This window comes from Dendroctonus ponderosae, unplaced genomic scaffold, assembly GCF_020466585.1.
Source record: "Dendroctonus ponderosae isolate FM_Combo_2020 unplaced genomic scaffold, Dpon_F_20191213v2 Dpon_F_20191213_4, whole genome shotgun sequence".
In the NCBI taxonomy this organism is placed as follows: Eukaryota; Metazoa; Arthropoda; class Insecta; order Coleoptera; family Curculionidae; genus Dendroctonus; species Dendroctonus ponderosae.
This window is the reverse complement of record NW_026018611.1, coordinates 5,519,112-5,534,914: the sequence shown is the minus strand read 5'-3', so window position 1 is coordinate 5,534,914 and position 15,803 is coordinate 5,519,112. Positions and strand designations below refer to the sequence as shown.

The following is a 15,803-nucleotide window of genomic DNA, read 5'->3' as shown; positions in this document are numbered from 1 at the left end:
AAAGCGAAATTTCAATATTCCAAAATTTCACATTTTCCGTCCGGTTTTTGCTAGTTCCTCGGAAGCAAAATAAACACGAATGCTCATTTTTACATCATTTCAGAGAGAACTAAATTACCTTTTTAGAAAGTGAACCGCCGATAAAGAAATGTTGGCAGTTATCTCAAAAAGTCTTGATTTCAAGAAGTTTTAAATTTTGCGTGTTTTTTTTTGAGCTGCAAAATCAACCCAAACGTGACGCCGTTTTATTCAATGTTTCCCAAGCCCCATTTGAGCCACAGAATTGGTTTTAACATCGTTGAGTAGAGAATTTAAAATTCGATTCAATCTTAACAACACGAGTGAGAAAATTCGAGTAGTTTTAACCCAGAAAGCGAAATTTGAATTTCATACATTGAGCAGCGGCAGATCCAGCTTTCAAGTCAAGGGGGGGGTCATGTAGTAGAAATTCAATCGTTTATTGTCTATGAAATTAGAAAACTTATAGTTAGTTGACATAAACCCAGCACAAGGAGGTGTGATGACTACCATGACCCCCTGAATCCGCCCTTGCATCGGACCGCCATTTCCTACAAAATTGCCACCACATAATTAAGTCTAATTGTTTCGAAAATCCACGATTTATCTATTGATTTAACTTAAACCGTATATTGCAGGTATGTGGAAAATGCCAGCAACTCATGTTTAAATGAGTGGCGGCGTTTGCCTCACATCGTCAGTCATATACACCTGCAATATCTACAAGCTGCTCAACAAATTATGGAGCTACAGGAAGCTTACCAAATCCATAAGTGTCTATTGCAGGGTAAATTTAGTTGGTGTTTTATATTAAAAAATAAATTTGTTAATATTTTTACTAACTAACCAGGTGGTGTCAACCCAACATCGCTTCATGATTTAAAAGCCATAGTGAAGACTTGGCGCAATCGGTTGCCAGTCATTGCGGATGATTTAGTGCATTGGAGCGATATATTTGCTTGGCGGCAGCAGCATTATCAATTAATAGTAAAGTATCACGAAAAACATCGTGATACGACAATGTCTAGCACCAAAATAGGTATATGTAGGTGTTACTAATCATTTTTGAATTTATTTTTGCTTAAAAAAAATGCCCATAAATTCCACGGGCATTGTATTACCTTATTTATTAATCATGTCTTGTTTTAAGGGATGCACGCTTCCGCGCAGTCGATTATTCATTTCGGAAAGATCGCTCGTAAACAGAAGTTAGCCGGTGTTTGCTTGGACTCTCTGAATAAGATATACAGTATACCAAGCGTTCCCGTTGTTGACTGCTATCAAAAAGTCAGACAGCAGGTGAAATGCTACCTCCAAATGGCCAGCATGAATAACAGAAATGAATTACAAGAAGGTAACAATAAAGCTTACATAATTTTTATTTGCTTCAAACAGCAGATGATCAAATTGAGCCCAATTGAAATGTTTTCAGTATTATTTGTAGGATTTATTTTTATTAGTAACATAATTGTATATTTAGGATTGGAGGTGATTAATCATACAAAAATGGAGTATTTCGCAAAAGAAATGACATCCGAGTTCTATGCACTCAAAGGTCTGATGTATCATCTTAGTGGAGAATCAGAAGAGGCCAATAAAACTTTATCGGCGGCAGTACAGTTACACGACGCCTCCATAAAGGCCTGGGCACTTTATGGGGACTATCTAGAAAGCGTCTTCTTGAAAGATCCACGACAGGTAGCAAAGTGCAATTAATGCATCTATACAAAGAATAATCTAATATTATATGTAGATGAGCATGGGTGTCAATGCAATGGTATGTTTCCTTCACGCCTGTCGCCATCAAAACGAAGCGAAAGGCCGTAAATATATAGCCAAAGTTCTGTGGCTACTCAACTATGAAGACGACAAGAGTACTTTGCTTGAAGCACTTGACAAGTACGCGGTAGGAGTACCGCCACTCTTGTGGCTACCATGGACGTCGCAATTATTAAACTTCTTGGTACAATTTAAAGGAAATGTCATCTTAAACTTATTGTGCCAGGTAAAAAATAAATCGCGCCTAACTTGAAAGTAATATAAACTAAAAAGATGTTTCTTTCTGTATGTCTAGGCGGGCAGAATGTTTCCACAAGCGGTGTATTTTCCAGTTCGTCAGTTATACTTGACATTTCGGGCGGCGACCGCTAGAAAAACTAATACGGCCCAGCAGGTTTCTCAAGAGATACAAAAGGGGGATAGTCAACAGGGTAAGTGTAATTTTTTTAAATTGGTCAAATAACTTGATGGTTTTAAAAGGATTATAACAGCTCAACCGATACTTTATGGGACAAGTTCTTGGAAGCGTGGATGTTCATCTAGATTTTCAGCTATTTGTTTTTAGGTGTGCTGATAAATCGAAATTTGCGTTTTTTGAATTACCTGACGCCTATATAGAAACGATTAAAGAGTCTTGAAGTAATCATTAAATGCTTCTATCTCTTTAAAGATTAGGAGATGACTCTGGAAAAATTACCATTTTACCAAGAGCATCATTTTTATGTTTTCCGGCCCGTTTTCGCTCATTTCTCGGAAGAAAAATGAACAAGAACGCTCATTTTTACATACATTACATCGACTCAAACATGACGCTGATTTTTTCGAAGTTTCTCCAGAACTATTTGAGCCACAGAATTGGTTTCGGCATTGTTAGATGGAGAATTTAAAATTCGATTCAGTCATGACAAGATGACTGTGGACATTCGAGTAGTTTTGACCCAGAAAACGAGATTTGAATTTAATACATTAAGCAGCGGCGGAACCAGCTTTCAAGTTGGGGGAGAGGTCATGTAGTAGAAATTCAATATTTTGTTCTCTATGAAATTAGAAAAATTATCGTTTGTCGACAAAAACCCAGCACAAGAGGGGGTCATGAGTCAACTACATTAAAGTATAATAAATACCTAATAAGAAATCAACATCCAGTGGAATTTGATGTATTTGTCACAAAAATTGGCTCTGGGCCTTTCACATAGAAATTTTCTTGAGCCACAGATGTACTGCCTATTGAGCACAATAGCGTTTTAAGGAGGCAGCCTCTCGTTTAATTTGGCCAAAGAATTCAAAAACCTGCGGCAGTTCGTTTGGCAGTCACTTTAAACAAAACGTGAATACCAACTTTTTTGTGGGTTTTTGTAATCTTTATCAAATAACTTGCTCACAATCCCTCAATCGTCTTTAGTTTTGAGCATATGAGCGATTATTTTCAAACGATATATTTTGCCATTTCGCCCACACCATCTCAGGAATTGGAAAAGTTCACTACTAAATACCTTTTGACCTGCCAGACATTCAACATTTGTTGCGACAAAGCTTCATTTTCGAGCAAAAAATCAGAGAGAGACACGGAAGACAACTCAACCGTTACCTCATGACCTTTGATAATGTGAACGCAACGTCAGGAAGCAATTGAAACGGTCTGCGACTTATAAGCCCTAAAAACGTTTAAGCCGATTTATATCGATATTTCGTTAATACTCGTGACTGTGTTGTAGTGGGCTGCATTTTAATACTAATAATATTTCAAGGAAACCAAGAAGGCAACGGCCAACCTGGAGACACTGTTGAAGTTGCGTCTGTTAAGGCTCCACCATCTATGGTAAATTGTGTAAAAATTATGAACTTGTTGCGTAGTTTGCATACAACAGTACTAACGAGCTTAGAAGGCATTGCGGTTCAAATGGAGTGGTTTAGGGAAAATTGGCACGAAGAGGTAAGACTTGAGCATGTCTTGAATAAGAAGTGTGTTATTTGTGTGTATTTGTTTAGGTCTTGAGGCAACTCCGTCAAGGATTAACCAAATGTTATGCCATCGCTTTCGAAAATCGTGAATCTGTAAAAGAAGTTATAGCGGCTCCACATATTTTGAACTTTGTTAATAAATTGGTGTCCACATTTGGAATAGGTGTGGAAAATATCTCCAGTTCTGTAAAAGCCACCTCCTTCAATTCGGCCGCTTCGGAAAGTTTGGCAATGTAATGAATACTGTCATAATACTGTTCTCTGTTCTAAGCATATTGTTTTATTAATAGGAGAGCCGAAGCCACATATCAAGATCCGGTATTTAAAGAAATGAAAGAAGAATTCAAGAAGGATTTTGATTTTTCGCAGTCAAAGAAAATGAAATTGCACACGTTAATTTCCAAGCTGAAAAAATGGATAAAAATCCTGGAAAACCGCTCAAAAACGATGTTACAGTAAGTATATTCGTATTTGCCACGATCACAACAAGGACGTTTAACTAAAACTTGTACTTCCAGATGTTTTCTGATCGAAGAAAAATGTCGATTTCTGGCAAACTTTACATTGAAAACTGCTGAAATTGAGCTGCCAGGTGAATTTTTGCTTCCGAAGCATAACCATTATTTTGTTCGTATTGCCCGATTTATGCCGCGTGTTGACGTCGTTCAGAAGCACAATGCTTCTGCAAGAAGAATATATATAAGGTGAATATACCGAACAAAATTTGATATTGGGCATGTTAATAATCAATCTTTGAATTTTTAGAGGCCACAATGGTAAAGTTTACACATATTTGGTCGTAAACGGATGTGCATTTGGAGATTCTAGAAGGGAAGAGAGGGTTTTGCAAATGCTACGCATGATGAACATGTTTTTAAGAAAGCAAAAAGTAAGTCATTTCCAAAAATCGGAAAGTATTTTTTTGTACTTTCGAGCATTTTAAAGCGAACATTTCAAATCTGCGGATATCGGACCAACTCTGTGTTGTAGAAAATTGCATAACGAATGCGTACTTACCGAGTTATATGCGATTGTTTCTGAAAAACACGCGATTTTCGATTTTTTTTTGTTTATGCAAATTGCACACCTTTCCAAGCTGCCGCACTTCAATATTTTCAATTCCATTCGCAATAATATCATTCTCGAGCGATTCCAATAGTTATATAAGTTGCGTCACGTTAGAGCCATATTTGAACGATTTTGTCGTAATTTTCCTGGCCTATTAAAAATATTAATTATTTGTTTCCTGCATCAATTTTCTTGGCTTTCTATTGGGTATTTTGCCTCAAAATGTATGTCTTAAAAAGATAGAATTCCTTCCATAATCCTCACGTGTTCTATTACAGATTGATAAAGAGTGATTTTATTTCACAATCGGAAACAAATTATTTATCAAAAGGTATAGTTCTGAAGACAGACCTAAAAAGAGTGGCAATAAATCGTTTAACAAGGCTAAATTAATAAAAATCTGTAAGAACCGAAAACGAAGATGTAGGGATTTTTTACAGATTTGTATTCATTTAGCCTTGTTAAACGATTTATCAATATACTATTTTTAGGTTTAAGATAACTTTTCTAAAATCATTACTAAATGCAATTTGTCTCTTACATTGATGACTTGATTAGTTTCTGATAATAAAGAAAAAGGTTTTGAAAACATTAATCCGCCTCAACCAAATAGAACAATTTGACCCAAAAACATTTTTGTGATGATTTTTTGGAAATTTTATGCCATACAGAACGTATCAACATTATTATAGTATATCATGTTGTTTTAAGGAAACAGCCCGACGATTTCTGCATTTTACTGTTCCTCGAGTCATAGCGGTCACTCAACAAATACGACTAGTTGAAGACAATCTAACTTCAATATCATATTTGGACATATTCAAGAAGCAATGCGCTAAATTAGGAAAGCAAGGTAACTCAGCTTTATTGTGTACTTGAGGTGATTTATATATTTTTTCGACATTTGTTCAATAGGCATTGATCATGAAGACCCAATTCAGTATTACTATGAAAGACTGGCCGTAGTTCAGTTGAGAGTGGGCAAAGTTAGTCATCAAGTCTACAGAGATATTTTTAGAAGCATTCAGGACACGATGGTACCACGGACGGTGTTCAAGAAATGGGCCATACAGACGTTCCCATCTGCGACAGACTATTGGCATTTTAGGAAAATTGTAGGTTTTGGATTTGTGATTTAAAATAATAGTATATAACGAATACATTTGTTCCAGTTTACCCTTCAGCTTGCATTGGCTTGTTTCGCTGAATATGTTTTCCATTTGACTAGACTTAACCCCGATATGATGTATTTGCATCAAGATTCTGGCCTCATGAATGTAGCATATTTTAAATTTGATGTTGATGAAAGCACAGGTGAGCATCGATTGATTTCGATTGATTTCGATCGATTTTCGCATCGATTTTCTATTTGCATGTGTTTAGGCGAGCTGGATCAAACCAGGCCAGTGCCATTCCGCCTGACTCCTAATATAATAGAATATTTGGCAACAATTGGAGTGACTGGGCCCCTAACGGCTTCCATGATTGCCACTGCAAGATGTTTGGTGTATCCTAATTTCAAAGTAAGTGCAAACGAAATTCATCTTTGATCAGAGTTGAAAAAAAAATCTGTTGCGTCTGGAGAAACGAGATGTTCTAATTACTTGGCTTGCTTGGCAAGCAATTCGAGTAAGGTAAACCTTCAATTAAAGTGATTTGATGTGGGTAAAAACAACTTTTTCACTGTGTTCGACTGTGCAAGTGCCATTTTTCTATTGCCGGAAGTTATGATTTTTGCAGTTTAGTTTGATACTAAAGTATACGGTATTTTATGATACGTTGTGTTCTGTTAAAATCGCATCTGGAGTTTTGTAGACCTTGCATTTTTCATCGTCTAAAGCCAGAAATCTTACTTCTTCTTCGTCAGGCGCAACATTCATTTTTGTACTAAACCATGCTAAAACCGTTGGTATTGATATTCACGTGAATTTGGCGTGCGTAGATAGAGCAAAACTTTATCGCTGCGAAAACTTGGCTCCAATTGCGAACCTTTCGCGTTTGTCGGGGCAAAAGAAAACCTTTTTTTGATGTTTTCTGATCATCTCAGCCTCTCGTCGCGGCGAGATTAAGCCGGTGTGAAAAGTGGTTGTACGGCAGGCGAGCCTGAGGTCATTTTGTATTTTTTTTTCGATTGTTTTCGTTTCCTTGGCAAGTAAGAGGAGATGTACCGAGTGAGCGAATTGTAGCTAGAACTACCCTAAAGTATTCGTCAACCTGTCCAATTGAGGAGCTTATTTTCAAAACGCAATTTCTGCAAAAAATTTTGCTACTGAGTTAGAGATCCACTCGCAGCGCACATTTCTTTCGATTGCCACTTGAATTTCTAGTTAAATAGCTATTTCTGCCATGTAAAACGCCCAGCAATTTTAGTGGTTTTTTTTCAAAACGCAATATCTGCAAAGACTTCGTGTTTTCATTGTTACGTACGGTGTGCTGCGAAATAGTTTTTGGAAATGGAGACAATGGAGAATTACATAGACACTGCTATTGTGTCTGAGAAGAATCAAGGAACAAGGAAGAAGAAAAACGACACGAAAAATAGAAGGGAAAGGCACAAAGAAGTGAGGTAAATTAGTTATTCTAAAATTGAGGTTTACAAGTGAGGAAAACAAAGTCAGGTTTTACAAAAAGAAGATTACGAAAAGTTGTTGGAAGCAGTTGGAACAGTAAGAAAGCTTGGAATAGACTGGAACCTTTATTACCTTAAGAAAATGAGCGACGTTAATTGCAAAAAGCTAATGGGAATTAGTCAACTGAAAAGGGTTTTTATTAAAAGAGAAAAAAATACAACAATAGAAGTAAAAATGGAAGAATATTACCGAAATGAAGACATCTCAAAAATGTTTACGACTATTATGAAAAAAGGAGTGCAAATGGGGAATGTCAAAATGAATCTGTTACTGTTAAACCATAAAGTAAAGGATTTAAAAGTAGAAAATATTGAAAGTTTGTTAAATTTATACGACGAAGACTGGAAAAAATGATCAGCGCCTGGTATTCTACAAAAACTTGTTAGATATTGAAAATGGCAGTTCCACAAATCCAATCGATGAAGAAGGGAATATTTCCGATAAAGAGATCGAATGTGACTGCAATGAAGAAGATTGCAGGGTGAAAGTGTAGTGAAGTGTTTTTTTCTAACGTATGAAGTCTAGAGTAAGTTTTCTTAGAAATAAAAAAACACAATATTTCAGATTTTTTTTCAAAAAGCAATAAGTCCTTAAATTTCTTTTCAAAACGCTATAAAATACAATTTTACTTTCGAACGCATTTTCTTTCTAACTATAATCCAATTTTTTTAGCAAAATTTTTCATTGGATTTTATAGTCACGTTCCCAAAGTTCCTCTTGGCACCGAAAATGAATTCATATTTCCATTTTTTTGCTAGATTTAGAAAAAGCGTAATTCTGCAAATAAAATTAACTTTTAGCAATTGCGTTTTGAAAATAAGCTCCCCAATTTGCAAGGACAGAGTTCCCTTCCTAGTACGAATCTCAGCTGAATCTATCCGTTTCGTTATCGATCGAAAAACTCATAGTCCAATCTGGAAAATATGCATATTACTTTTTTTTAATAATTAGGCGATGATTAGAAATAATAATTATTTTAAACGTTGGGACTTCCTTTAGAGCAAAAGCCCCATGCAATACAAACTGATTAGGAAACAACAATATTTACAGTCTGTGAATCGAGGGTTTCCGGTTTATTATTATTTTCTATTATATGGAATATTCTGAATTTGTACATGTAGATGCTTAATTATCCACTCTAATAGAGTTATTCATTTTAAAAATAAAAAACTGTAGCTAATTTACTAAATAATTTCCCTTTCAGGTTTTAAATATATTAAAGCCAATTATTCGTGATGAAGTGAACCCTCCCAAACCGAAGAAAAGTGATGCCAGTACCAATCAGGAGGGGGTGTCTGAAGCGGAACGGATAAGAAACGTCGTAGGACGGGCTGTGACCTCCATTTCTAATAGACTGAATAGCTTAGCGCAATTTGACGCCACTGATAGTAAGGTAAGATCGCACTTTTAAAACTGTTTCATTTTAAACTGCCCGTGCATTTGCAAGTAAATTTAATTTCTTATAGGTGGCTACTTTGGTAGCAGCGGCCAGTAGCCCAGATAATTTATGTAGGATGGATCCGGCTTGGCATCCATGGTTGTAAAATTACACTTAGATATTAAAAGTAGGTTTAATGGCGTTGCAATTCTAAAAGACGATGTTAGTATTGAAAAACTAGTAGTTTTACCCGTTAAACCGTTTATTTGTTAATATTTTTAAATGGAATGAGTTGAATTAACAATGGTTTGAGAATAGAGTTAATGACTGACTTTTCTTATCAAACGTATATTTTGTACAGTCGTCCGTTAAGGGTGCATCAACGAGCGCTTTGTAAAATTTTCGCGAGCACACTTTCAATTGCACCCATATTTCACTTACTTTATATCGACTGGCTGACTATCGGTTGATCTGACTTTTCCCATGTGTATCATATTTTGCTCAATACGTTGATTGTATGTTTTACATTGTAATTATCACAATATAAAACTTTTGTATATAATTTTCTATTTAAAAATAATCTTCTAGACATACATGACAAACAAAGTATTATTATTATTATTAGTGGAAAATATTTAGACAAATAGATTACTAGGAAGAAGATTCGCTTCGTTTACAATATGCGAAAAATTAAATATCCTGGAATAATTTAGAAGTAGTTCTCTGGGCGCGGTCAGTTGCCGATAAACAAGCAATCTGTACTGCATCAAATGGTATACAAATATCACAGAGAGATCAAGTTTACCATGAGTTTAAACGTCAATTCATGCGTCATTTAAAGGTCAGTCGACGCGAAGAAGCGGTTTTTCAATCTAGTTTATAGAGTTTAACGCTTTCAGTTTAGAATTATGTTAATTTATTATAAGGAAATAATTTTCTATTTAAGAGTGTGACAGTTGTATGTCTTGAGAAAATCGGTAAGTTGCCAGTTGATGTTTCCTACAAAGTTACTAATGTTGATTTTCGTCTAGTCGGAACAAAGTTTTTATTAAAGAAATTAAATAAATATTCTGTTTCAAACGAATGAAACACATTTTTTTGTTATATCAAACATTTGAAACATTCCCAGAACTTCTTTACGTAAAAGTTTTCATTTGTCAGATTGGGACAATCTGACACATCTGTCATCGATTTTCAGTGGTAAGTATATTAATTTAGTCGTTTTTCTCAAAATAAAATAATGTCAGCAGCCCTACAATTATTTTATGCGCTTTCCACTATATCTGGGTTTAGGTAAAATGTTCAGGTATTTTTATGTTGTTTTTCAAGTTTAATATTCCGCATGCTACTTGGTTTTCAGTACATGTTTTGTGATATATTTCGAGCACAATTGAAACCATCGCTTGCAGTGCTGTTGTTTTAGTGTTTATTCCTAGATTCATGCCAAAGTATCCAAAAATTGAAAATTCGTGCTCTCAAATGAGCACTGATGTTCCCAAACGTACGATACAAAAGAAAACCGCGCCATACAAAGATACGGGTGAGTCATCATAAGGAGCAAGTTAAAAAAATACTGTTTGAGTTATACATTAAATTATATTGATTTTTTTCAAAGTTGATGTAAGGACTTCTCGGGTGAATAGACTAAGGCGTTTACCGTGTCGAATTCAACGTACATCAAATCCTGATCAAGCTGGTAGGCATAATGGTGAACAAGCATCTAAGCAATCGGAACAAATTTTTGATTCGGCTTCAACTTCTGAAAACGGTTTCATAAACAAGACCGATCACAAGCAAATGACAGATTCAAATGTGTCTGGTGCACTAGGCCTGGATCAGAACAGTTCCTTATCACAAAATAATCTTAGCCAGAATGTATCGTTGAGTTTTCCTTTGGAACTACTGAGCGGCACTGCATTCAATTATAGTCAATCAAATGTCAATTCAGGTATTTTATTTCTTTATTAATTTTTATAATCATTTATTTGAACATTCCTCGAATAGAGACAGAAGAAGTGTCTTTATTATTACAGTTGCAGGCCACCAAAGTATTTGCTTGCAAAATCAGGACGCAGCTTCACAAACTGTTCCTCAACTTTGCGCAGCTAATGCCGATACAAGTGAGGCGCTAAACATTATATCATCCTCAACGGAGGAATCAGGCATTGAAATATCAGAGTCTTCATTTATAACAGCCGATTCTCAAAATGCCCATTTAATTAATCAAATAGTGCACAGCGACTTAATAATAGACGCCACTTCTCTTACAAAGGATATATTAAATCCTTCAGGCATCCGTATTGTTAATGGAAATAATTCAAGTTCGAACAGGGAAATTTCTCCTTGCATATCCGAGATGAGTAGAGCTAAGGAAATTATTGACTTAGACGATTCTCAAGAGACATTTGTGGCAAATGAGTAAGCGCTTGTAGCCATTGGACTCGTTTCATTTAGTATGTCTTATATTAATCTTTAAGAAATTTGAAACCGGAACCTGAATGTGGAAGTGAGCAACCGGAACAAGCCAGACATAGAAATTTGCCAAGTCCGGAATTTGATCTGAACAAGGCACATATTTCATCAGGCAATTATGAAGGAAAAAATGGTATTTGCTGTAAGTATGGTTCACATGTTCTTTTTAAAATAATTTTAACAACCGCGCCTCTCAGGGTGAACTAAAGTTTATACAGAGTGGTCTATTTTGTACACAATTCAGCATGTGCGTTCTTAAAAATATATTTCAGGCAATAAAGATGTAGCTGTGGTCAAATTGCTGAAAGAGACTCACACTCAAACAGAGGAATCAGCAAGTAACGACTCCGATATAATATGTGAAACACAATACAGAGTACCAGGAAAAGTGCGTAATCAAGCAGCTTCGAACCGAATACAACGAATACACAGCTCTTATAGGAAGCATCGCATTCAGTCCAATAGTTTTCTGAGCTACAAGTACTCAGGAAGCTGCCCATTCAGTATGAAGCCAGCTAATCAGAAGGCCGTTGACAACAAGCCAAACACTCTTGGTAAGTGGCATTTAAAAATAACATTATTATTGTTTTGTCCTTATTGCCTATTAAAATTGAAGTGCTTGCACTATTATCACTGGCACTAATGCACAAACAACTTAGATTGAAACGTACTTGTTGAAGTATTTTTCGTTTTTTCTATCTATTGTAACTTTTCAAAAATATAGTGGCAAAATATCTAAATGTTCCTGTGTAGATGCCGATCTCATCCGAAAACAGGAGGGCAAAGTTCAAACTAACATGATCCAAAAGGAACTTGGGGAATTGATTTGCGAAAAAATAGATAAAGTTCAAAATGATAAAATGAAGGCAAGAAAAGTTTATCTAAATAACTGCACAGAAGCGCTAGTAACGGATAATTTAACTAGAAAATTTCTCGAGAAATTTGGTGTTAATATATTCGAAGAACCAGCACAATCAGTGATCGATATTGACTATAATCCTACTTTCCATAATCTGCACTTTGCCAGGTTGGTGATTAAATTCTACAATAGTTAAAAATAAATTCGATTTAAACCGGTGTTGTAACACAGATCCACAAACGCAGAATTGTACGAAATAATGAGTTCTTCAATATCGACCACGGATGTAATTGATGAAACCCTAACGAAAGTTGTGACCGAACATTGCGAACGTAGCCACAACAAGCAAAGTGAGTATTTAATAGATACGTTTAAAAAATAATAATTTATTTTGCCATAACAAAAAGCCATGCAAAAAGAGATTTTTTTAGAGAACTGAACTCAAACTGAATCCAGTAGCGGTTCATCAATAAGTGCACATGTGCATGTGAACGCGTCTTACAAAACATATGTTTATAGTTCCGGAAAATAGTTTATCACACCATTAAGAATGTATTCATCCCAAAAACAATTGTCAAAAATGCAAAAAAATATCGTCAATGCACTGGATGTGCATTTTTCGCGCCTCTTTACGCGTCTCCTAATCGCTAACTTGAGTTGGTGGAACGTTCGATGTTTTCAACTGGCCACATTTAATTCGTGCACGACCTTTATATTATCGTGGTTTTGGTTTGTTTAGTCAGGTTTGGAAATTTTTATTTCAAAAATTAGTTCTAAATAAAAAAATGTATTAGTGTTCGAAAATAAGTCATTTTTGAGGAGATAAAGCTAAGATAGTTCTTTAACAAATTTGTTTAAAAAGTGGGCGATTTGCTATTTATTTTTCATTGTTCAAAATTGCTAGAAAAGTAATTGAATCATGATTTACTATCAATAGGGTAGAATTATGTTGTTTCCGATAGATTTTGATTCGGATTCTGAAAATGAAGAATCCAGCGCGAACAGATCCTGGTTGAAAGCGTACATCAATGAAACAAAATGCCAACGAAAGGATCTGATGGAAAAAGTAAAAATGGAGCGCAGAGACGGTGAAATTGGTAACAATTTGCGTGAATGGTTTAATTTCCAAGGTGACAGTTCCAAAGATGATGAGTTGCAGGAGTTATTGAGAAAATTGTATGATTGCACGCTTCTACCACAATTACCAGAAAAGTTTGGATAATTGTAATAATCCTAAAAATTCAGAGTAAGTTTTTTTTGATAATTTATATGCAAAATGTTCAAAACATTGTTGAAAGAATTTAATTATTTGGATTTACAAGTCGATCGTAATTTTGTAAGTGCTTGAATAACATTTCATTAACAACAAGTATAAGTTTATTCTCTTAACGCTTTAGTAAATAATTTTATCTGTTAAGTATTTAGGTTTAGAGAAGCGATTGATTTAATGTGTTTTGTGTATGGCTGTAATGAATCAAAACAGTTAGTTTGCAATTATTCAGAAGGTAAATTGTAAAAAGACGTAATTTGTGAGAGTATTGCGTTGCTTATTAAAATGGTTTGCTGTTATTTAACATATGAGACGAGTTATGTTTTAATAAAAAACTGTATTAGAAGCAAAATGTTCTTAACGCATTTCAATCTCTGCAATGTTTTCTTGTACAATGATGCTTAGCAGTTTCATATTTAAAAGAGCTTCTTCAAAAAGTGCAGCGCTCATTTATAAATCGTATTGTCTTCAAGTGCTGTCTATGTAGGTGTATTTCAGACCACTGAATATGCAGTGGATTTGTTTGCAAGTTGATCTTTTGTAAATTGATTGAATGAAGGCAAAACAACGTTATCTGAAAAGAAAAAAAACTTCAGGAATGTGCACTGCGTCTGAATTCCCTTATCGTTAAGAGGAGTTCGGTCAAGGCATCCTTATAAGTACCTTTGCCAATTGAGGTCATCATCATATACCATTTAATACTGAGAGCAATAAATTGATCAACTATTTATTCTGGAAACAACAGAATGCTTTCAAAACTAATTCTGCTGTTAGTCTCGCTGGTCAGTGCTTTCAGTACAGTAAGTATCTGATATTCGCACAGTAAGTTTAAGTTCTTTATCTACAACTGTTATATAATGATTATGAATTTGCACTCTATCAAATATGATGATGTTTATTACCGCTCTAGTGCTTTTTTTAAATTACCGCACAAGTGCGGTAATAAATCTGTCAAAGTTGTGTCTTAAAATTGCACATTTTAGAATAAGTTCAAGCGATGATGATTCACTGCACGATTTCTGGTACCGATCAAAAATTTCTTTTATTTCTTCCACGGTTTTTCCGGCACAATATCCGAAACACCATTAAAAGCTTCGTTCTCAATATCACATGGATCATCGCTTGAACTGTAATGAATAAAATGTGTAATTTTAAACCACAACTTTGACAATGATTCTGATGAATAATGCAAATTCTCACTAGCTGTGTTCTGTATTCAATTTTATAACTAATTATGTTTACTCAAATAATCATTAAAATAATAATCGTTATAGTTGTAGATAAAATAATGTACGTAACACGTAGGATAATATATTATTGACGCACTTACGTGATTACACGACTCGGCCGAGTACGACGAGGATGTAGGCCTACAGCCTCGTCGTACAAATCTTCACATGCGTGCGGTTATAGTATTCATATCGTACTGGTTACGTAAATAACTATATAATATGTGATTTATTTTCACCTCCTGCCGCGTTGAATGGGTGAACTTTAATAACTAGAAAAACTTGCATTTAGTCATGAGAAATATTTCGCTTCCAGCCTTTGCAGGTAACTCCCGAAGAGCTCAGGAATACTTATAAAATAATTTTTAATGATCTGTTCGCTCGTGAAGGAAATGCTGCTAGTGAATTGAGAGAATTAACGACCGCGTTGGAAAATTACCGCAATGAGACAATACAATCAATTATTGCCGATTTAACGGCCGCCTCTAAATTGTATTGGGATGAAGTCAATTTACTTGAAGCTGTAGCTGATAGCAAAGGTGAGTACTGTAACCGCTGCAGCTGCAAAACGTCAATTTTACGTGTTTTTTACAGACGAAGATATCTCCGCCTGTATAGAAGTGGGAAATGAGGAATTTTACGCACTAAACCGTTCAATGATATCGGCCGCATCTGATATCATTGACCAAATATTGCAGGATGCGCTCAATGAAATTATTGAATGTACGGATGTTTGCGAAGAAGCCTTAGCAAAATTACAAGAGTTTTCCGATAAAATTGATGAATGTTCTGATGATACGTGCGCTACTATTATAGAAGGAGAGTTAGTTGAATATTACCAAGCAGCGATAAAAATTATTGATGACTCCACTTCCACGGCTTCTCAGTACGTTTTTATGTATCTGCCTCAGGTTTTAGCAGAAATTACCACCGATATTGAAGCTTTTCAAAAGAGCTACCAAGATATAATCGACGAGATTAGAGCATGTGTTAACTCGAATGTAACTGAGGTTTATGAAACTTAACTTGATTGTATTAGAGTAGCTTGTAACATATTTATGCATTAAAAAACTTGTTGTTTTTTTCATCAAGTTTTTAAAAGAATTAACTTGAAACCTATGACACATCAAGCCTTGGA

General features: G+C 35.1%; 3 protein-coding genes and 1 long non-coding RNA gene across 7 annotated transcripts in view; 3 read left to right on the top strand and 1 right to left on the bottom strand.

Moving 5' to 3' along the window:
- LOC109543994 (transcription-associated protein 1) overlaps window positions 1-9,919 on the top strand; it is a 43,360-nt gene extending 33,441 nt beyond the window's left edge. The window contains exons 47-63 of one of the 2 annotated variants that reach the window (XM_019913959.2): window positions 657-805; window positions 869-1,057; window positions 1,169-1,372; window positions 1,499-1,716; window positions 1,772-2,023; window positions 2,093-2,228; window positions 3,546-3,730; window positions 3,787-3,992; window positions 4,050-4,214; window positions 4,278-4,463; window positions 4,525-4,648; window positions 5,539-5,680; window positions 5,743-5,942; window positions 6,000-6,141; window positions 6,211-6,350; window positions 8,662-8,850; window positions 8,924-9,919. In XM_019913959.2, coding sequence (XP_019769518.2) covers window positions 657-805; window positions 869-1,057; window positions 1,169-1,372; window positions 1,499-1,716; window positions 1,772-2,023; window positions 2,093-2,228; window positions 3,546-3,730; window positions 3,787-3,992; window positions 4,050-4,214; window positions 4,278-4,463; window positions 4,525-4,648; window positions 5,539-5,680; window positions 5,743-5,942; window positions 6,000-6,141; window positions 6,211-6,350; window positions 8,662-8,850; window positions 8,924-9,001 — 2,905 coding nt within the window. In that variant the 3' untranslated portion in view covers window positions 9,002-9,919. Of the gene's footprint in view, window positions 1-656; window positions 806-868; window positions 1,064-1,168; window positions 1,373-1,498; window positions 1,717-1,771; window positions 2,024-2,092; window positions 2,229-3,545; window positions 3,731-3,786; window positions 3,993-4,049; window positions 4,215-4,277; window positions 4,464-4,524; window positions 4,649-5,538; window positions 5,681-5,742; window positions 5,943-5,999; window positions 6,142-6,210; window positions 6,351-8,661; window positions 8,851-8,923 lie in introns of both variants that reach the window. The other variant, XM_019913958.2, reaches the window with a different exon arrangement.
- Window positions 9,920-9,945: 26 nt separating this feature from the next.
- LOC109543999 lies at window positions 9,946-14,090 on the top strand. 3 transcript variants are annotated; one of them, XM_019913968.2, is made up of 9 exons: window positions 9,946-10,035; window positions 10,259-10,375; window positions 10,451-10,783; window positions 10,869-11,253; window positions 11,313-11,449; window positions 11,580-11,861; window positions 12,061-12,334; window positions 12,398-12,516; window positions 13,129-13,742. In XM_019913968.2, the coding sequence occupies exons 2-9, from the start codon at window positions 10,276-10,278 to the stop codon at window positions 13,386-13,388; spliced, it is 1,890 nt and encodes a 629-aa protein (XP_019769527.2). In that variant the 5' UTR covers window positions 9,946-10,035; window positions 10,259-10,275; the 3' UTR covers window positions 13,389-13,742. The 3 variants fall into 3 exon arrangements, with proteins under 3 accessions (XP_019769527.2, XP_048521674.1, XP_048521673.1); XM_048665716.1 differs by adding an exon at window positions 14,033-14,090 and having other exon boundaries at window positions 9,952-10,375; window positions 13,129-13,412; XM_048665717.1 differs by having other exon boundaries at window positions 9,951-10,375; window positions 10,875-11,253.
- Window positions 13,814-14,177, bottom strand: LOC109544002. The gene is made up of 2 exons (XR_002172539.2): window positions 14,100-14,177; window positions 13,814-14,010 (listed from the first exon to the last, which is right to left on the bottom strand). It is a non-coding gene; the product is annotated as an uncharacterized LOC109544002 (long non-coding RNA).
- Window positions 14,061-15,752, top strand: LOC125502384. The gene is made up of 3 exons (XM_048665719.1): window positions 14,061-14,236; window positions 14,982-15,204; window positions 15,260-15,752. Exons 1-3 carry the CDS (start codon window positions 14,183-14,185, stop codon window positions 15,688-15,690), a joined length of 708 nt encoding a protein of 235 aa, XP_048521676.1. The 5' UTR covers window positions 14,061-14,182; the 3' UTR covers window positions 15,691-15,752.
- The last annotated feature ends 51 nt before the right edge of the window (window positions 15,753-15,803 follow it).

Excerpts from the sequence above, each read along its gene's own strand:
- LOC109543999 (XM_048665716.1), top strand. The coding sequence starts at position 10,276 with ATGCCAAAGTATCCAAAAATTGAAAATTCGTGCTCTCAAATGAGCACT. Across the intron at positions 10,376-10,450 it reads CGCGCCATACAAAGATACGG|TTGATGTAAGGACTTCTCGG; the intron begins GTGAGTCATCAT and ends TTTTTTTCAAAG. Across the intron at positions 12,335-12,397 it reads CATAATCTGCACTTTGCCAG|ATCCACAAACGCAGAATTGT; the intron begins GTTGGTGATTAA and ends GTTGTAACACAG.
- LOC125502384 (XM_048665719.1), top strand. The coding sequence starts at position 14,183 with ATGCTTTCAAAACTAATTCTGCTGTTAGTCTCGCTGGTCAGTGCTTTC. Across the intron at positions 14,237-14,981 it reads TGGTCAGTGCTTTCAGTACA|CCTTTGCAGGTAACTCCCGA; the intron begins GTAAGTATCTGA and ends TTTCGCTTCCAG. Across the intron at positions 15,205-15,259 it reads AGCTGTAGCTGATAGCAAAG|ACGAAGATATCTCCGCCTGT; the intron begins GTGAGTACTGTA and ends TGTTTTTTACAG.